Source organism: Cynoglossus semilaevis, chromosome 18 (genome assembly GCF_000523025.1).
Source record: "Cynoglossus semilaevis isolate Cse_v1.0 chromosome 18, Cse_v1.0, whole genome shotgun sequence".
In the NCBI taxonomy this organism is placed as follows: Eukaryota; Metazoa; Chordata; class Actinopteri; order Pleuronectiformes; family Cynoglossidae; genus Cynoglossus; species Cynoglossus semilaevis.
This window is the reverse complement of record NC_024324.1, coordinates 9051909-9073837: the sequence shown is the minus strand read 5'-3', so window position 1 is coordinate 9073837 and position 21929 is coordinate 9051909. Positions and strand designations below refer to the sequence as shown.

Here is a 21929-nt window from a genome sequence, read left to right as displayed (position 1 = left end):
TCTGTTTCACATCCAAATGTCTGACACATCATGAGGAGGAGAATCAGGAACCAGTCAAAGTCACTGGTTCCTGATTCTCCTCCTCATGATGTGTCAGACATTTGGATGTGAAACAGACCGGCAGCTTCGTCAGATTCAAAACTCCGTTCTTTCTCTGATGTTTCTTGACAAACTGATGTTCAATGATTTTCACTCCAGTCCAAAGACAGAAGGTGTTGTGACCTGGTGTTGAACCAAAAGACTAAGCCCTGGGTGGATACCCTTTTATATCACATCAACACAAGTGTTTGAAAACACGTGTTTTGTTTTGTTTTTTATTACTTTTTTATGCTGTGTTCAATCTTTTCTGAAAATTACAGTTATTATTTGCCCAGAGAGACAATTTTACAATTATGTAAATAAATAACTGTGCACACGTGTGTGTGTGTGTGTGTGATATGTGAATCACCACAACCACCTCAGCACTGCCTGCATCCTGTTTTGTCTCCTCCTCCTCCTCCTCCTCTTCCTCCTCCTCTTCCTCAGTGTTTGACCTGATCCTTAAAATATCTGAAGGGAAAATGGGGGAGAGAAAGAGTGAATAATTAGGTTAGCGGTCAGACTAGCTTCTGTTAACGAGCTGTCATCTGCAGACTGGGGTTCCCACACCTCCGAGGGCAACCTCTGGTTCGTGCGACACTGACCTGCTCTTCACAGCAGAGCACGTACAGAGAGAGAGAGAGAGATCCTTAAAATATGCATCGACGCTCAGTGTGTTTTTCGTGAGATCTCCTCAAGTGATCAGGGTCGGTTTTTGTTGTGGCTCCCTGAACTGACTCTCTGAACACACACACACACACATGCATGCAAACACACAACTGCATCTAGTGGCTCTCAGAGTCACAGATCTGACCTTTATGACCTTAATGGTCAGAGGTCCTGGCCAATCAAGGGTCTAAATTTGAACAGAAGGGGCAATGGACTCCCTCGACAGTTCATTACGGACTTCTCCCTCCCCTAACTCCTTCTTGCGAGCGTGCGTGTGTGTGTGTGTGTGTGTGTGTGTGTGTGTCAGCAGGTTAAGAGCTCCTCCACTGGCACCACAGGGTCAGACTGAATAGACTCTAATGATTGATTTGATCCTGTTCACCCCTCCTGGCTGTGTCTTCCTCTCAACGTCAAAGCTGAAATCAGAGTCAGAGTCACATGAGTTGCGGGACATGATTCAAACACACTGCAGGCCTGACCTCTGAAGCCTCAGGTTGCAGAGATGTGATGCAGGAAACGTCTTCTAAAAATAACCCTCTCCAGTGGATGAATCAGCTTTTACATAAAACAATGAGCCGTGTCTACATTTCAAGCTTTTCATTGACTCGTTTCAGCAACTTTAACCGTTTTTGTTTCAACACCTTTAATGGTGTGATTAACTGTGTTGTGCAGAAAGCTCAGATAATCTGCTTATAGATGCTGGTTTGTTTTTCTTTTTTGTCTTTTTGCGACAAAACATTCTGCTCAGTTTTGAACATGGCTGTCCTTCCCACCGTATCATCAGCTGTTTGTTACTCTAGTTACTGATTGACTCAGTTTTCATCCTCGCTGGGTTTTATTTTCCAGACTGGGGTCTATTAGTTCTCTATTTAAAAGCCCAGGGGGGGGGGGGGGGGGGACCTCTGTGTGTGCAGCTATCAGCAGGGAGCACATCGGAGTCTCTGCAGGTCTGACGGCTGCTGATAAGAGCTGCGTGATTAACACACACTCAAACGCAGGGAGAGGGGCTTCTGGTGGTGGTAGTCCATTGTTGGGTGAACAACAGACGTCTGGGTGAGCGCTGATAATCAACCATCAAACCCGATTTTACAAAGCACTTTCTGGAAAAGCGTGAAAACGGGGGAAAAGTGTTCACACGCTCTGCTTGAGCAGAACATCAGTCGAGTCAACGCTGTAAAACGGAGAGTAAAAAAAAAAATACAAAAATGAAAAATGACGGCCAATAAAAAGTGTAATTCTACACGGATGAATGTGCGGCGTTATATTTTGCTAAATGCATTTTATTAGATGCAGTAAATTAGCAGTAAATAGGCCACATTTTAGTGATCGCTCTGACACAGAGCTGCGTTTCTTTGTCGTCGTGACCGTAGACTGTTAACAAAAGATGGACATTTACTCTGAGTTCCTGCAAATACTGTTCATGTTGTACCTGCTTAATACTTGTCACTGTTGTATTTTATTAGCAAGAGCTCAATATATACAGTGACACACACGTCATTGTAGAACATCACTGAAACTAAAAATGTTGGCTTTCTATTCTTAAAAGTGATGACTCAAACGGTGACTCAAAAATTCCCAAATGTCCCACCACAGGTAATGAGTGAGCAGCAGAGACGAGCTTCAATAATCACACATTAATGTGCAACAACAGACGATGATCTCATTTCTCCAACTCCACCAAAAACGTTCACTCTGGGTTACTTCTAAAACCTGCGACTTCCATTCACTCTGGGTTACTTCTAAAACCTGCAGACACCTTTTGGGGGTTGTTCAGGGTCATGACCTTCAGTTTCAGGAAGAAATCTTACAAAAATATGTCATAATAAAAATCTTGGCATTCTAACCCTGATCGTGAGTTCCTGTTACTGTCAAACTCCTTCCTCTGTTTCATCTTCATTTGAAACCAGCTAATAATAGTTGATACAACCAGAATTTTACTGAGCTTTTTAAGACTCATAAACTCCAAAGAGAAAACTCTCCCCAAAGTGCTCAAACCTAAAACCATTAAAGCGTGACCTTCCAGAACTTTCTGTCCTTATTTACCCTGTGATCCACTTCACTGACATCTTCACAGTACAGCCAGGGTCTGCACCGGGGTGTGTATATTTTTCCCTAATTTAGCCTCCTCCTCCTCCTCCTCCTCCTCTTCCTCCTCCTCATCGTCCCCTCCCCCACTACCCACCACCCTTCTCCCCGCCCATCTTGTTGTGGGCCCCTTGTGTCAGGACAATCCTTTGTTCCCCGTGTGTCCCGTAGCACATGCACACACACATGAACCCAGATGGAGTGAGTGGGTCTGAGGCCGGCTCATCATCCATCTGAAGGTGACAGTCTTTTGTTACAGTCTTGTCTGACAAAATAGGGAAAAAAGCAGCGACAAATGTGACAAAATACCTGACTGGCCTCATTAGAGTGAGTGAAATTTGGATCTTAAAAAAAAAAAAAAAACCCAGTCTATTATTTAAAAACTACATAAATACACACGTCTGTGGATTTGGGATGACGGCTTTAAGTGAGCAATAAACTGTCATTTTAAGTCTCTTTATCTGACAATAAACATGATTTAAGATAAAGTCATTTTTTAAATGTAAATAGGACATAATCACAGCATAAATAGACTTGTTATGACATCAAATTAGAGCATTTTAAAAAAAATATTACTTTATATTGTTAGTGTGTTTTTTCAATAATAAAACTAAACTTTTTTCCCTTCTTGATCCCCTTCTTCTCAGTTCATGTGGATTCAGTATAACTCGATGGAATAACTGCATGGCTCTGCAACTCTGTCAGCCGGGAATCAGCGCTCTTAGGTAGAAAGGGAGTGAGAGAGGTTACCTCAACACAGGAGAGAGAGAGAGAGAGAGAGAGAGAGGGACAGGCCGCTGCATGTGCCTGTGTATTGGTGGCAAACAGCTATATTATATTCTCTGCTCTGATCCACTTATAGTCTTAGCTGACCAAGAAATTCCAGGGCAATAATCCTGCTGCTATTTCCCATAAAAGATTCAAATTCTATATAAAAATAAACTGACACTGATGAGAGAATATAATACAGCTCCATCATCTGTGTGGATGAGTCACAGCCAGAGAAACAAAGAAAACCTTTGAAATATGTTCAGAGTTTTGGGGGGACATTTCCTGTTCTGTTTCATCCAGAAGACAACATTTATTAAAGGCAACTGCGCTAACAGGTGCGATAAGTGCATTTTTATTGCATTTATTACAGTTCTAATCCGCCGCCTGATGAGCTACGGCTCGTGGTTACTGATAATGGTAATGACAAGTGCTTCGGAGAACTATTTTTGGAGCAATTATCAGAGATTATAAAGTCAATATTATGAAGAGCTAATTTGCTGCGAGCAGCCGCCACCCACCCTTATGGCACAAGTACAACGCTTTATTTTAAACTGTTAAAAGAGAGTCAGGGAAAATGAAGTTAGCACCGAAACAGACCATGAGACTGGGCGGAGCCAAAAACTGTGGCGCTCGGATCTGAATGTTGTGGAGTTCAGGAAAGGGAATAAAAAACATTCTATTTAATCTCGTAAAAGTCAAAAGGTTAACACCTCCGTGCCACCGCATCATGTCTGCCTGTACTCTCAGTCGTTCACCAGTTCATTTCTGTTTTTCCACAATGATTTGTCACAGCCTTTGAAGGTAAACAGAAACTCTGTGGCGGAGCTGCTGGCGATGACAAATCAGAAACAGTTTACGTCTGGGGGGCAGAGACAAATGAGTGTGTGGTTGTTTATTTGAAGGTCTTCAGACGCTCTCTGCCTTACCATGAAATCTAGATGTGCCGCTCCTCCGTGCTGTAAACAGCCTGTTGTTATGTGTAGCTCTTCATCTTCCAGCTCATTGTGTTCCTCTCCCTCTTTTTTTTTTTCTTCTCCTTCCTCCGTCAACCTATCAGCGGTGATTTAACAGAGCGGTGTGAGAGGGCTGTGTAAACATGACGACTGGAGAATGAGATTGAGATAAATTACACACAGTTACAATGACGAACATAAAGACTCTGCCCTTTCCACTCTCTTTATACATTTGGGAACGTAGGCTCTTGTAATACCGGCGATAAACTGTAGGGAATGAAAAGGGAAATCACTGGATTTAAATGCCCCCAGAACAGCTGACTCTCCCGGTGAATAAGCTCACACATCACCGTGTGCCGACTGCTCTCCATCTTCTTTATGATAATTCTTTGTGCTGACAATGCACATGTGTGCGCAGCATGTGAGGCTTTGATACGACCTGACCTGGTTGGAGTGTTTTTTCATCAAAGCGGGGCTTTAAAAACACACATTGTTCTTCTTTCTTAAATAGGACGTATTTGTGTTTACGGCGTGGCAGCTCGACTTGTTTTACAATCTGGGTCACTCTGCTAAAAAAAGAAATGATTTCTATTGTAATCCAAGCTCACAGGGGCTGATAACAATGCTGCTCTGATGACACCTGAGGAGCAGGAATTGTTAATTATCAGCTTTTATGAGGTTTAACACCTCTGTCTGCGTACGTTTGTAACACCTTTGATAGCAGACGTGTGTGCGTACGCCTCAGCTCTGGGTTTTTTTTGTTTGGTTAATTTATTACTTTTTAAAAGACAACAGTGTTTGGAACCTGCCTTAAAGTGTCTACGTTCAAAGACACAGAGCAAAGACGCCGCCGTATGAACTACTTAGTTCAGAGAAAACGGAGCTCTTTACCATGGAAGAAGAAATAGGTCTTTGTTGTGATATAAATAAGCATCTGAGGAACAATCCAACACAACAGACGCGTCCCGCTCTCGGACAGTGAGAACATCTGATGGTAAACGTTTCTTATGACCAAGATAACTCAAATATCAGGGCTGACTTTTAGCAGTTTAAATGCTACATGTTTGCCTATTTACAGGAAAATTCGATATCTTTTCTACAAACCAAATTTTGCGTTTATCAACACAGCAAGTTTCAGATGTAATGAACCCTGTTAAAAACACGAGGTGGAAACCTGACCAGAACTGAGCCAAGACTCAGCTATTTCTGACCTACATTCAATTCAAGGCAGTGGTGGCCTAGTGGTAAAGGAAGCGGACTTCGGTCCGGAAGGCCCCAGGTTCGAATCCATGGTGTGCTGTGCTGTGTCACAATGACAAATAAAGATAAGTTTAAGTTTTAATTCGCTTTTTAATGGTAAATATTCCTTTAACTGTCGACACATTTAGTCATTGTTTGGTTTCTTTCTCTTTTTTCTTATTTCTTATAATTCATTCTAAACTATCTAGCTCTATCTGCCCTAACATTTTTAATCTTGGTCTGATTTCCTACATTAACTTATTTAACACTTTAATAAACATGAACTAAATCTTTTAAAAACGTTTAGGCTAAAAGCAGTTATAGGACATTTTTAATCTTGGTCTGATTTCGTACATTAAAACGTTTAGGCTAAAAGCAGTTATAGACCCACCTATGGTTGTGTTTTTACTAGTAAGTTTATGGTGTATAAGTTATAGTTAGTTTGAAGTTTAGTTTGACACCTGTTGTTTAGATGAACAGAGAGATTCCAGAATCAACAATAATAAAAAATTGTCATAACTTATCCAGAATATAAAATTCTTCTCTCCAGAATACGACAGTAAAAATGAAAAAAGTCCAAAGTGGATAAAACTCAGAGCAGAGCAAAGCCAGACTTGAGTGTTTCATTAGGGAACACTACAACTGCAAACACCGGATTGCTTCACAAAAACACCACAACAACAGCTTAACAAGATAGCACAGGAGGTTTAACAAGCAGGTTACTTCCTCGCCTCTGGGGCTGATGGAAAAAAACCTTAGTTTCCATGGCAACAAAGCATTGTTATTTTACAATCCGCAATCCTAACTGTCACCTCTTCAACTTTCTTCCGTCTCCCATTCCTCTGTTTTTCGCATCGCAGCGCCCCCTCCTTTAGTGTTTACACTTTTATCTTGACCTGTATCTCCGTCTCCTCGTCCTCACTCTCTCCGTCTCCTTCTTTCTGTCTCACCAGGTTTTGTTTTTTTTTTTTTTTGTTGCTCACTCCATACTTCTTCCTCCTTCATTATAAAGCTAAGAGGATTTAGTGGAAGTGGAGGTGTAAGTGTGTGTGTGTGTGTGTTTCTACTGTCCCCAGACCCAATTAACCCCCTGAATCCTCCTCGCTCCACTGAGTTGTTCCACCAAACCTGAGACAATTTAAATGACTGGCTTCATGTGTGACGTGTTCATGATTACAAATGGAGACCAAATTGTCTGCAATCACAGGACAAACCGTCTTTTCCTCCTACAGTGTTGACACAGCTGTGACCTGAGCTGGAATGGATGGGTGTGTGTGGCATGAAAAGAAAAAAAAAAATCAAGAGGGAATTACTCAACAGGCCTCGCAGTTTGATAACAAGAACATTGCTGCCTGTAAAGAAAAAAAACAAAAAAATCATCTTTGCTTTTCTTGTTATTGCCGCTATTTCACCTGATTTTCACGCTCTTCTTAATCTCTATTATTTGTCAAGTGGTGACACCGACTTCACCTGAAGAACGCAGCGAGGTGCTCCCTCTGAGGATGATTTAATTTGCCCAGCACTTGTGAAGGTAAATGAATCAGCGTTCAACCTGCAGGTGGCACCGTTCCAGTGACGATCTGTGGAAGAGGTTTCTCACAAATGGTAAATATTATTTAAATGCTGCCACTTAACCAAACGAGCTCCCGCTGATCATTTTATAGGAACGGAGCTTAAATGTTAATAGAGCGAGGTACCGTGGATAAAGGTGTAGTTTGTCATAAAATGAACCTAAATGTTTATATGTCAAATTAAAAGGCTTAAATTTGACAAAATGCAAACATTTTCCCTCGACAGGATTTTTCTTCAGCTTGATTTAAGAGAGAAATGAATTTGCTCTCCACACCACAGGAACCTCAGCCTCTGATTTGAACGTCAGGTGTTTTATAAACACGATAACAGTGAGAGCTGGTGGAAGAAGAACACCGTCGAAGGACTGACATAGACATTGATCATATCTAAGGGAAATTATAATTCTTTGTCAATTATTGGTCCATTCAGTGACCAGGCCTTCACTCAGTGACTGCTGTGATTGGCTCTAGCTCCTAGAAACACTAATAAAGTGTAGCAGAAATACACAAAGTCTTCACAAAAGATGAAAAACACTGAGTTACTCCTATTGTTAGTCAAAATATTATTATGTACACAGTATATTGTTCTATGTGCAACTTTACTCTGACACCGGGCAGTTTGAAGAATTCCTATTAACAGTCTATGGAAACGCAGCAGCGGTGCTTCTAGTGTATGATTTTCTTGACAACCAGACATCCGTACTCAGACCTTAAGCACACAAGCACATTAACATGCATGTGCATGCTTACACACACACACACGAGCGCGCGTGCATGCTCACACACATGCAGGCAGACAACATTAAAGCGTTAAAGGTGTCTAGGGGCCAGTGAAGGTATCAGGTGTAAGGCAGCTGTGAACACAGACTGGTTAATAAGCTGTCTGTGTTTGAATTAATGACTCATAAGGCCGTCTGTCTCTCCCCTCTGTCTGTCTGTCTGTCTGTCTGTCTGTCTGCCTACAGTATCCATCCATCTCTCTACAGCACACTCGTCTCCGCACACTCTACCAAATTTGTGTGTGCTAATATTGTAGCGGGAGACGAACACACCATGTATCACTGGTGGCAAATCCAGTTTACGATAAAGATATAAAATGAAAGTGCTGAGAACTGTGCCACACAGAATCCAATAAACAGAGATATTCTGCATAGAAGCGGGAACTTAAACGGTTTAAGTGCAAGCAGGTTGTTCAAAATGAATCCCTACAAGTGCTGGGAAACTTTCACACACTTTGAACTGATGTCATTTGCTGCTGTTCCATCTTTACACCTGAGATGGGGATATGATTTGCCCTCAGCTTTGAAAACGTTTAAGGTCACCGTGGTGGTCTTCACAGGAGGCGGAGCCTGACTGACATGGAGAGGCTGTTCATTTCATGTGCAGCCAAAGGAAAAGGTACTTTTGAACCACAGTAACGTGGGGTGGATTCTGATTTAAACATCATGTCCGTCTGAACTAACACATCACAACTCAAACGCCTCTTCACACGGTGTTTGTACAGTTGTTTAATTAATCCATGAGCTCCTCCAGGATATTAATCCCTTTTTTTTTTACCTTGGAGAGCTGTTCAAGGTACCACTTCATTCCAAGACTGAATTTCTTTAGGTTTCTCAGCTGGTCAGTGTTCAGAGCGGCATCTGTGGTCATCCAGCCCCGAGCTGCTGGGACCACTTCAGTGACCCTCGCTGCACCAGTTTTCTTTTGTTTCCTTGTTAATACCAAGTATTACCCACAGTCTCAACACTCAGACACAGGAAGCCTTGAGTCTAATATGTACTGAAAGTCCAGTCACAAATATATATAAATATAAACATACACCTATAATCCATCATGATGACCCAAATGAGTGTCAAAGGTCAACAGCCAGGGTTGAATAGAGAAGCAGCTCTTCAGCTCTTAAACATCTCGCTCCAGAACGCTATCACTCAAACTTCACTGCTGCAGCTTCTCCCCTTCATGTCAGTCTACCTGTCAACACTTTGACATGTATCATCTCTTCTCCATCTTTTTCCCTCTGTACTGCTGCAAAAACAAATATGACATAAAATAATAGTTGGGGTCCACGTGTCATCTTGGGGGTATCAGGTGCTCGCCGTGGCCGTGTCCTAATGAGCCACATGTGACCATTTAAAAAAAAGGACCCATCTGATCTGCCCAATCGCCTCATTACCACCCAATACATATTAATGTCCAGGGTCACATCTTATACATACAACATACATATTCATAGCACACACGCGGGGTCATATATGTATCTCCATGACGCTGGCGTGACGGCTTTACTGGTTGGACTCACGTCCTTTATTCCTTGATTTGTTTTATTGGGAGCAGCTGTTGGCCAGGTTTCTGACTTCCCAGAAGAACAATGGAGGAAAAACACCAAAGGACAGGTCCTGTATGGGACTATTAATAATGGTATATGTCATTAAAATACGTTTTTCAATACATTCCAATCCCTGTCCCAGAGTTCACACCAGTGGGATTTCTTTTCTTCTGATTACTCTTCTCCCATCACTTCAGAATCCAAACAATAAATAAATAAATAAATCCTGTAAATACTCAGTACTGGATTCCTTTAGACATTAAATATAAAATACGTGTTTACACAAACACTGTCAGCTGAGGATATGGAATATATTTGCACAGTTTACAGATGGCCATCATGTGTTTGGATGACAAGAGGAATACAGATGAAGGCAGTGAGCCCAAAAAAGTACATTTCTGATGAACACTAACAAATAAAGTGTCTTCATCGAGACAGAGGGGAAAACAAATCTGACAAAAATAATCCCAGTGTCTGAATAAAGCCAAGGAAAAAACATGATCCCAAGAAGTGAATCGTAGAGAAAAGATGTTTTGTAGTTTTCCATTTAAGTTAAACCCCTGGGTCAACATAGGGTTAGACAAAAACAAAATCCAATAATAAAAGTTTGGAGTGAGTATGTTTAGGTCGGCCCTTCAATCAGCATCGCTGAATGACTTTAAACTGGAGAATCAATGAATGTGTCACCTGTCTGAAAGGGTTAATCCCAGTCCAGGGCACGGAGCCTAAACTCACTGCAAATACACAAGTCAGAAAAACAAATATTTGGAAACTGGCAGCATCTAATCGTCACACGAGGAGCCTGGAGCTCAATACAATCAAATGTGTAACCAATGATTTGTACAAGGAGCGGCTGAAGAGGCTACCAAGACCTGAGGAACCTGAGTGTGATGGTCCTCAAGAGGCCTGTAAACCCGATCCCAAGGATTAACCACAAAATTGCAAAAGGAGCCCACCTCAACATGTATGTGCTGTCTGGAGAAATAATGTGGGTCATAGTGAATATTGACTGAAAGAATATTAAGAGAATAAAACTCTCCTCTATTGAATTTTACATAAGCCGCTCTACAACAAAAATAGAAAAATCACATTTACACCACGGATGGGTTCGAACACTTCAGTCTGCTGTGGGTAAAATCAAGGAAATATTGTTCCTTATAAGTGATTAAAAATAACTATATCATCTGCAAAGAATGGTAACAAATAGCACCAGTGGAAATGACTGTTGATTAGTGGCGTTAAACGTCCAACAGTGTCTCATAAGCTGGGAAAAAACAAAACAAACAGTCGCTACTTTATGGCTTGTCTGGAGACAAACACCTACGACCATTATCAGAGGCAGAGGAAAAATCCAGCCTGCAAGAGTCTGCTGTGTGCCCTTGTAGTTTCTGTACAATAAATCACACAAAAGCAGATAATGGAGTATGTTTTTGGACAGTATATCCTCGGAGGAATTCATGGAGCTGCAAAGAACAGAAATAGGTGTGTGAAACTTAAAAAAAAATAAAAAAAACCTAGAGCCTGAGAGAAAGGTTAAACCTTATTTTCACCTCTTCTGCAAAAAAGTCTAAGTGTGAGCTCCTCAAAAATATTCTGTTTTTGGAAAATTATCACAAATAGCTGCTGGCAGCTCTACCTTCAGATAGAAGTGAGGGTTACAGGCGCCAAGAGGAAATTTAAAATGGTATTGATGCCTGTGGCGTGATCTTCATTTAACACAAACAGCCTTTAAGGTCACCTTTGATGGAGTCAGGACGAGAGGTGAACAGTACAGTCAGAAACACTGACCACTGACACTTCAAGGTGATTGTTTTTCATTTTATGTCAGAATATGGTGTTTCAATAGAATGTGATTAATTTGTTTTTTGTTGCCCCCCCCCCCAACTCCCTTCCCAGAATTAATAGACGTGTCTCACAACAAACTTCATCACAGCCATCGATCAGCACATTTACGACTCTTTGTCTTTGTCTTTGTCGGGCTCCTTCACACTGATGCCTCTGATGACCTTCCCTTTGTCCTTCATAAGTATTTTGACCCTTTGTTGTTCACTGGTTTTCCTCACTGTCATTATTCTGCCCCTCACCAACCACTCCCCTGACTCTCCCTCCAGTACCTCCGTCTGTGGTTCTGTTTACACTGGCCTTCATCTGAATATTGCTCTATATGTAAAACACTGCTGTTTGTATGGAGTTTTATTTAAAATCATGTGATTTAAATGGCTCTTTAAAAGACAAGGGAATAAAACAAGTCAACGGGGAAATGACTCACACACACACAAACATACAAGGACACACACACACACGCAACCATACATACTCACGCACGGCCTGCCTGTCTACATGCATCTGAGTCTATTATTATGCTAATGAGCCTCTAGTCTCCACATGTCCTCCCAACCTCTGAACACACACACACACACACACACACACACACACAGAGGGATATATTTTTGCTGAGCTCAGCAGTATAGCTACACTCCAAAGGCTAACAGGGAAAAAAATGAGGAGTGGACAATTTTGCAATCATAGAAATAGTCTTGATAGAACTGTTGTTACCTGGTGTGCGATCGATCGGCCCAAAGACACAGTCAATGAGACAATCACGCCCACTATCAGCCACTGACGGATATCCTTCAATACTTCTGCTCCTTTTCACTTTTTGGAAGAGACGTGGACGACCGGGGTGTCAAACAGTAACAGGTCTGAACTGGACAAACAGATGTCTCTGAGCAACACACTATATACGTATATAAATATATATATACAAATGTTAAATGTAGAACAGGGGAGCTGGTATTTGTTGTTGTCTTTTGTGAACTTTACCAGAAAAAAAAAATCTCAGTCTCTGAAGAATGAGACAAAGCTGAAAGATTAGATGTCCAGACATAAACTCAATAGAGTGAAACAAGACATAAATGAGGCAGGAATGTGGAGTGACAACCAACAAGACGGGAGTACTGATGAGTCTGAGGACATTACTTAGTAATACATCCCACTCACACACGTTCTGTCTCACTTAAACATTTATCAGCGAACTATAAAAAAGTTAACTCTAAGTCTGACTTAGATCTTACATAAATACATAACATTACTGATTACATCACAGCTCCTTTGTGTGAACAGAGGCGTGGAGTGGGGGGGGAGGGGGCTGAGGGTCTGACAGTACGGCCACATGCAGGTTTAAATGTAAAGGTTTGGTTTTGAACACAGCAGATCCAGGATGCACAAACACATGACACCACAGTCGTGTCCCTCAGGCCCCCTGGTGGACACTGGACACTTTCCTACATTAGCTGTGTGTCCATGGCTCTGTGAAGTCAACTTCTCTTAAAACAACTCTGGCCCAGATGCAACGACTAAACTAATGGTTAGAATGGATTTACAAACAGAAGCTCTGATTGGCCCATGGAGAATCACTGATTTGCATTAATGTAAAAACGAAGGACCTGCCTTCAGTGCTGCAAGAAGACGTATTTTTACTGGTTGGTTCAATGCTTGTTAGTTACCTCCGAGAGGGTGTGAGCAATACCTGAGGTGATAAGGGTTTTTTCACCCTCTGTTATTACTGCCATGGTCTGTACAGTAATTTAGCATTTTCTAAATTTTCATAATAGGGCCTGAAGTGTTGTTTTACAGATATATTAGTCACATTTTCTCTGTCATCGTTACAAATTGCTCCAAACTAAAAGAACCATTTCCATATTTTTTTCTCCGTATTTTCTACATCCAGTCTTTTAACAAAACAAATACCATAAAAAAAAAAAAAGAATCAGCGTCTGTGAGCACTTGAAACTAAATAATTAAATCCATCCCAGGGCATCACGGAGAGCCGATGCTGCTCCCACCAGACAAGATGCTCTTTTTTCATGAATAAAATTAAGCACTTTCACCTCTCTCTCCCTCTCACTTTGTCTGCCCCTCTCTCTCTCTCTCTCTCTCTCTCTCTCTCCCTCCCTCCCTCTCGGGGTATATAGCCGCAACAGCTGATCTTGTGCTTCAGAGAGAGCTGCAGCTCCGCACACGAAGAGCAGAGATAAAAGAGAGAGAGAGAGAGAGAGAGAGAGGGAGAGAGGAGAAGCAAAGGAAAGGAGGGTGAAGGAAAAAAACCAACATATTTTGTAGCTTCTCTGATACTCCAGGTGGAGTTTTTCTCTTTTTTAATGGTATCTTTTCTGAGCAATACTTTTATAGGATTGTGAGAAAACCTCCGCAGCTCGTTTTGTTCTTTTTTTTAAAGAAATGTTTCAGTGACAGAACGTCTTGAGTCGCTTCCTGGACTGAGCTGTTGTGTTTTTGAACCCATTTAACCTTTTATTCTCTTTGACTGTCTGCGCACACCTCAGTGTGTGTGTGTGTGTGTGTGCGCGGTGCTCCGCTTGTTTTCGTGCATCTATACCTCCTAGGAGTGTGCTCTCCACGGAAATACACCCGGAGTTGAGGCACCTGCAAGGGAATCTGAACTGACGAGTGCTTCCTTTGGACTTGAAGAACCTTTAAGTTGAAGGAAACTGTTTCTCTTCTAATTGTTCCTCTGGTTAATAAAGGGAGTCTACGGCGAGAGAAGCTGTCCGGTGCTGAACCCCGGAGACTGAACGCGAGCCGCCAGGAGCTGTTCTTTGTGAGCTGTCCGGTGCTGAACCTAACAGACTGAACATCAGCTGCTCCCTGAGAGCTGTCCGGTGCTGAATCTCTCAGCCTCGGTGGGAGCAGCGAAAGAGCGTTCTCTGGGAGCTGTCCGGGGCTGAAGCGAACAGACGGCAGCTGTGTGGGAGCTGTCCGGGGCTGAACGTCGGCGTTAAATGCCTCCGGTTTAGAACACGGACAGAACAGTATTACTTTTAGCCCAAAACCGCTGTTAAAACAAACAAAAGGGACAGATCTTTTCACTGGATTTCTGTGCCGGGAAAAGCCATACAAGAACCCATTATTTTTTACGTGTGACTCCACAGGTCTTCCAGAATGTAATCTGATCTTAGTTTATTAAAGCAACTAATAAAAAAGAAGACCGAATGCCGATTTAAAATACATTCCAGAAACGCACTTGTAATGTTTAGAGAGATACAAATACAAGTAGTAGTTGAAAAGAACTCATAGAATGTCTAAGGCTCAGGCATTAAGATAAATCAAGCAATAGGTGTTAGATAACGGTTTGGCTTGAGTTGGAAGTCGGTTAGTAAAGAATTCATTTTTCCTGTGCGTGTGGCCTTACACACACCGTCTCATCATGCCTCGGTCATTTTTGGTCAAGAAAGTCAAATTGGACGATTTCTCAGCTTCAGAGCTGGAGAGCTCCTACAGCGACGACCGAAGAGATGAACTGAGTCTGCAGTTCCATCACCATGATAAAGGTAAGTCACTCTACCACATGAAACACATACACACACACACACAGACAGACAGAGACAGCTGGTCTACTATGGATCACAATGTAGGACATTTCTCTATGACGAGAAGAAAACAGGAACCACTGAGTCCATTCTATGACGACTTAAAGAGAAGAAAACAGGAACCACTGAGTCCAACTCCATTCTTCAGTCAGAGTTTGGACCAAAGTCAGAATTCTGCTTTTAAATTCATATTTCACAACTTAAACAAATGTTGTTCTTATCAGTCCTTTCTTAAGTTATTTACTTATAATATGACAAAGAAGTCTGATGCAGTTCACAGTATCAGAAATTGTCTGAAAAACTAACTTAACTGCAACATCTTAATGTTAAATATACGACCACCACCAAAGCAACTTTTCCATTTGTCTCCACCTGCCAGGTCTTCCTCAAGAAAAATACAAGAACAAAATTTAAACAAACCCTAAGTTGTTCAATCCCATTGGCAACTTAAACAACCAGAAGTTCAGTTTTTTTTCTTTTCTACTCAGTATTAAGACCTGAGTTAAAGTTTAATACAACATCAATGTTCTTTTCTGCCCTTCAACGCATCAAAGATCATACATGAGCTACACAGCAGAGATCAGAGATCCAGGCCATGAAGCTCGTCCACAACACAACAAGCCTCTCTGCTGCTGGTTAACAAAAACAAAACACCATAAATATTTCTAACTGTTATTTCAGCAGCTCTGAGTCCCTCCTGAAGAGTTCTATAAAATGTATTTCCCTGTTTCACATTCCCACACACCGGACTCAGTTACAAAGGCAAAATACAATAAAGGAGTGGAGAATTGACATTATTGACCCGAAGTTCAATTTCAAACATTGATATTAAATCCTGCCTAGAAGTGCTGAACACCATGGTCTCAGGTTTACTAACAAGGTCGTTTGATTCCTCTGTTTGTGGTGATGAGGAAAAAAAATGTATGGGAAAGTACAGCTACAGCATCGTCACGATTTCAAGGGTCAAGAATTTAGCGACGGCAGCACCTTGTTGCTTCTGGTCAGAGGGATGAGCGATGTGAAAATGTGTGGACTGACATGTTGGTTAAGCTGGGTGTGTGTGTGTGTGTGTGTGTGTGTGTGTATCAGCTCGTTCTGGCCAAAGAAAAACAAAAGGAAAAAAAAAAAAGCACAGCTTTAGAGGGCGAGGGGGGAAGAAGGCCGTGTGTCAGTGTGCAGTAAGAGGTGTCACTGTAACCCTGGAGGGTTTCTCTTTGTACCAAGGTCAAATGTGAGAGGGAGAAAATCCCAAGTGCTGAAAATACTGAGCGAAGCAGGAACAGCAGCGGCAGAAGTGCAGGAAGCATGCAAGGGCTGAAATTGCAAACCTCTGTTATAAAAATATAACAAGAGTCAAAGCAAAAGCAACTGCTGCTTGTTGCTCTCTCTCTCTCTCTCTCTCTCTCCCCCTCTCTCTCTCTCACACACACACACACAAACTTGCGCACGCAGACAGGAGAGAGTCAACTCTGCACATTTCTCAGGCAGCTTTCCTTGCACAGCTGACTGCACAACACTGCACACACGCACCATGTGCTACACACAGACACACACGCAGACAGGAGAGAGCGATGACCAAAAAAACACACCCCGTCATTTACTTCTGATACCAGACTGAATTAGACAGCAGCGTGCAGCTTCTTCTTTTTTCTTGTGTTCACGTCTCTGTCCCTCCGTCCCTCAGTCCTTCTGTCCATCTGTCCTTCTGTCCATCTGTTGTTAGGCTCCCCTCTCTATTTCAAAGCAGCTTCAGTGGCTCTGTGTCCTGCACAGTATTTTAATCTTTAATAAGCTATCAGTTCTAATGCTGCGCGCAGGCACTTTGAAACCAGCACAGGGTTGACACAGCGAGACAGAGATGGAGACAGTCGGCGCGAGAGACGAAAACAAACAAACAGACAGAGACAGTGCCGAGACACAGACGCTCAGACGCACAGCAGCGTTTCATCAAAAGAAGATTCAGGGGAACGGTCCTCTTTAATTGGCAGAGAGCAGACAGAGAACATCTTTGAGAGGGAGCAGAGGGGATTGGAGTCAGGTTTTTATTTACTGCGTCTGAGTCATGTCTGCCAAACTCCTCCACGCTCTGAGTTGAGTTTTAGTCCTGTTTAAACCCTCCATCTTTCCATCCATTTATGCCTCATCATCATTCATTACCATCAAGTGGGAAGGTCAAGGTGAACTGTCCAATGAGAACTGGGACGTCACACCTCTACTATGAAGATTCATTATATATATGTGTGTATGTACATTTCTACTTCAGGACTCGCCAAGATAATTTCCCTCGCAGCGTTAGCAGCAGCAGTGTTAGCAGCAGCAGCGTTAGCAGCAGCAGCACAGCCTGAACAGTGGAGACAAAGCTGGTGGTTAACTCTAAAATATGACCCTATTATATGACTGCAGGGAAAAATGAGACTCATCAGACCAGGCCGCATTTTTTCGATATTCTGGCGTCCAGATTTGATGAGTTCTAGCTTCCAATTCCTTCTTTACAGCTGACAGCGGCACTTACTTTTTCTTCTCTTGATTGTAACAGGTTGTTATTTTAGTGGCACTTTTCTACTTTACTGTTTTCCCTCGGAATTGTTGTGCAGAAAACAGATGGCGGTGCAGTTAAGATGCCAGTACATCGGTCACATAAATCCGACTTCTTTTCCTGCTCTGGTCCTCAGAGTGAACTTTACAAATTACCTGCAGGCCTTTAAAACACACACGTGTGGAGAGAACACTTCCTGAAGGCGTCAAAGCTGATTGGCTGATGTTGGATCACAGGTCTTTGTGAAGAGCCTTTAGGTGTTCTCCCCATGTGTTTTCTCTTTGAGTGGAGATTCAAATTTGACTAAAGACATCAAGTGTGGACAGTGATTGTCTCTGTATGTGGTCCTACCATGGACTGGCAGACCTGTCCCTGCAGACTGGGACTGGCTCCAGTTCCCCTCACACGCTTGAGGAGGATTAAGCTGGTGGAAGATGAATGGAGAGATGAAGTCGATGTGGAGTTCAAGTTCAAGCTGATTGTTAGGGAAACAAGATGTTTGTTGTTTACACAACAAGGTTCAACCTCAGTGACAAGAAAGAAGTCAAAGTGACAGTGAGTGAAAGTTTATTTCAAAGTCTCGAGCAGAGAGAAGTCATGTCGTCCGTCTGAATATGGCCAGTTTCTTATGCATGGTTTAACTTTTGCTCTATTAAACACCATATTAACCCACTGCCTTCTTCCAGAGTGCAACCATAGAATATTTATGACTTTTTTTTTTCTTCCACTTTTTCCGCACCCCCTTGTCTTCTTCGCCTTCGTCTTCCTCCACAGCCACAACAATAATTTAATTTCATTCAAAACATTAAATTATGATGAGAGCAGTAAACAGCTCCGCTAAACCACCAAACCACAATCACTTGGTTGGGAGTAAAATCACTCTCTTTGTGCTCATTCTTCCCATAATTGTCTCCTTCTTTCATTAGTTCATGCCTCGGTGTCTCCTCCTCCTCCTCCTCCTTCATCTCTCACCTCACCGCACCTCGCTTTTCTCTCCTCCTCCATCTCCGTCTCTTATTCTCATCATATTATCGACCATCTTCCCAGCATTTTCTCAGAACTGCATCATGAAATTATATTACCAGCAATGGTATCTCCTCTGCTGCCTGTGTCTAAATGCTCACAGAGTGCTAATTGAAATGGAGAGCTATTGATCGCCACGGATCCACAGGAGTCACGGCTGTGGGATATTAGCAACCAGTCTCTCCCCGTGTCTCTCTCTCTCCTTTTCTCCCCCTCTCTGAGACTCCAGCCTGTTGAGTTTAAAAATCCAATAACACAAATAATGAAGCGGCTAACATGGCAACGTGGCAGTAGCTAATGAATAAGGTCGGAGCTGGTGAAAAATAAATACATTCAAATTGCTTCAAAGTTTGCGGCCCACAAGTGATTCCATTCACCGCTCGGCTGGAGTGTGAGACTAAAAGGTTAAATGTAATTGCGTCGGAGTGCCCTTGAGCAAAGCGCAGGGATCCAGCTGCTGTGAGAAATTCTCACTGTACAACAGTTTGACAGCTCGGAGGTGTGACTGCGTGATGTTGTAGACCTGTCAGAGAAGGTGCTGCTGCTGATGATGATGATGAGGAGGAGGAGGAGGAGGAAGAGGAGGAGGTAGATGTGCTCTCACTGAACCCCCTCCATGAAAAATAGAGATCTCAAACTCAAGGGGGAAAGTGACTCTGGCAACGACATGAAAGCACTCTCTCACCACAACCTCCTGCTCTGCCTCCTGCCGCCCCCGGAGAAGGTTCTGCCTCACAGACACGCTGAGGCCGAGGCTCTGCCTTAAAGACGTAACTGTGTTGTGTTAATGTTGACGTTAGACCTAAGAGCACATAATGCACATGTTGTTAATGTGATGCTGGATTGATGTCAGGGAGGCAGAGACGCCGGGCTGTGATCAGCAGTTTCATCTGGAGACACTGTGTGAAGGCATGTGGTTAATAATAGATGAACGAGGACGAAGGAGGAAGATCTGCGGCCTGTGTTTTCACAATTATAAAACAATCTCAGATTTGTAATTCTGCCTCTTTACAGCAGTGTGGATGATTCTAGAAGTCCTGAGGAAAAAAAACATTCACTGCTCCACTTTTTTAAATGCAGCAATTATTTTTCTGGCTTCATGGCCAACTTTTTCAAGTTTTTCCTAAACTGTTTTAGCCAACGTCAACAGATGACCAGGCTAACCTTATAGCACTTTTCTATATATATATACTGTATATAACATAAGCTATTTTTATGTTGAGTTTTTTTTTGGCTGATTATGGACTTCTATTTATAATGTTTCTAGGGATTCTTAACTTTTCATTATTTCAAGGTGAACTTTTGGTTCAGGAAAATTCAAATTTCCTTCTAGGGTTTGTGCGACACTTATGAATCGTGAAACAAATCACCTTTTAATTTCCAATCTATCCCGATGATACGGCCCACTGATTTACTTGTTCCTCTGTCTCTTCAGGCTACGTTAGTGATTATCTGAGTCCGAACCCTTACGACGATGTGGTGGGGAGCGACTCATCCGTCATCTCTAAAGTACCCTCCCCGAGCCACTCGTCCATCATCTACAGCCGCATCGATGACACCTACACCAGAATCCACGGCGACATCCACGGCGACTCGGACCAGCCTGACAGCCCGCGGTCAGAGGTCTCGTCATCCGCCGGCGGATACATCAACGGCGATGCGGCCGTGAGTGAGGGCTACAGCGTGGACGCATTTTTCATCATGGACGGGCGATCCAGGAGGAAAGCCACGGGGAATCCGAGAGGCAGCGCCCAGAGGCACACCTGCAGCGAGTGTGGCAAAACCTACGCCACGTCCTCAAACCTGAGCCGACACAAGCAGACGCACCGGAGCGTGGACAGCAAACTGGCCAAGAAGTGCCCCACCTGTGGGAAAGTGTACGTCTCCATGCCTGCCATGGCCATGCACCTTCTGACCCACGACCTCAAGCACAAGTGCGACGTGTGCGGCAAAGCCTTCAGCCGGCCGTGGCTGCTGCAGGGCCACATGCGTTCCCACACGGGGGAGAAACCGTTCGGTTGTGCGCACTGTGGGAAAGCCTTCGCCGACCGCTCGAACCTACGCGCTCACATGCAGACGCACTCGGCCTTCAAACACTACAAGTGCAAGCGGTGTGACAAGACGTTTGCGCTCAAGAGTTATCTGAACAAACACTACGAGTCCGCCTGCTTCAAGGGAGCGTTTTCTCCTCTGAGCTCCACGGGGGAATGATGGGTCTCAGAGAGAGAAGCTGAGGGATTCTCCCCTCTTCATTTAGATCAGAATGTACTCTGGACTCACTCCCTGCTTTTTTATGCTTCCCACAACAAGAAGGCCAGTCCAACTGAGCAATGCAAAAGAGGGGTGCAGTTTCAGAAAAGGATCATGATGCAAATGACAAAAATAGATTGAGACGCATCTGTTTCAATCAAGATCCTTCAGTTTTCTCATTTGCTGCCTGTTTGTCTGAAGGGAAAAGTTTTTGATGCCTGATTTAGTTTGTCACATGCTTGGATGATTAACATCCCCCGTCTGAGGCTGTTTGGGGGAATCTTTGAAGATAAATTAAGCACAGCACATCTAGCTCATCATATTTTGGAAGATATCTAAATCTATTTGTGTCAATTTGAACCCTGTTTTTTTTTCTTTTCTAAAACAACCCATCCATGATGAAACAATCCTGAAGCACAACCACATCCACAACTGCCTGCCGTTTCTGTGAGGAGGAATTCAGCAACACTCAAACACACCTTTCATTCTTTTGCAAATGAACTTATATTTCTGGGCCTTTTTACAGACACTGTTTCAACACCTGAATGCATCGCCTGTCCTGTGTTTTACTTCAAACTGAACCTTACGATGACATGAAGCATCAAAACCTGGAACTCGTCGCTCCACTCGTGACATGTTTCACCCACTGGACTCTGTGTCAGTGGACACTGATGCAGCACTGAACTGTGAAGAACGTGAAGTGCAAACCTGCCATATCCAACACAGCGGTTGATGAGTTTGGGTTTTTTTTTTGTTATTTGTCCTTTACTTGAAAGAACACACTGAAGTGAAAGAGTTACGACAGAAGAACTAGAACTAGAACTAGAACTAGAACTAGAACTAGAACTAGATTCCCAGGTGAAGAAATTGCTTCTGTAAAAACCCCGACTGAGCCACCAGGGGTGTTCCTTTTCTTAAAAACTAAATTGTGTGTTATTTCATTTTTACTTGAGGATTTAGACATTCAAAATGTTCAGATATTTTTCCTCAAAAAGGTCAAACCTTTCTCTCATTGCTGTAAACTCTCCAGTGGAACACGTC

The 21929-nt window shown here is 42.8% G+C and overlaps 1 protein-coding gene across 1 annotated transcript; it reads left to right on the top strand.

The window, feature by feature from the left end:
• Nucleotides 1-13661: 13661 nt before the first annotated feature.
• On the top strand, nucleotides 13662-21715 carry LOC103394285 (transcriptional repressor scratch 1). The gene is made up of 2 exons (XM_008331522.3): nucleotides 13662-15040; nucleotides 20074-21715. Exons 1-2 carry the CDS (start codon nucleotides 14917-14919, stop codon nucleotides 20847-20849), a joined length of 900 nt encoding a protein of 299 aa, XP_008329744.1. The 5' UTR covers nucleotides 13662-14916; the 3' UTR covers nucleotides 20850-21715.
• Nucleotides 21716-21929: the final 214 nt, after the last annotated feature.

Coding starts and splice junctions, on each gene's coding strand:
- LOC103394285 (XM_008331522.3), top strand. CDS start 14,917: ATGCCTCGGTCATTTTTGGTCAAGAAAGTCAAATTGGACGATTTCTCA. Junction 15,041..20,073: donor GTTCCATCACCATGATAAAG/GTAAGTCACTCT, acceptor CTGTCTCTTCAG/GCTACGTTAGTGATTATCTG.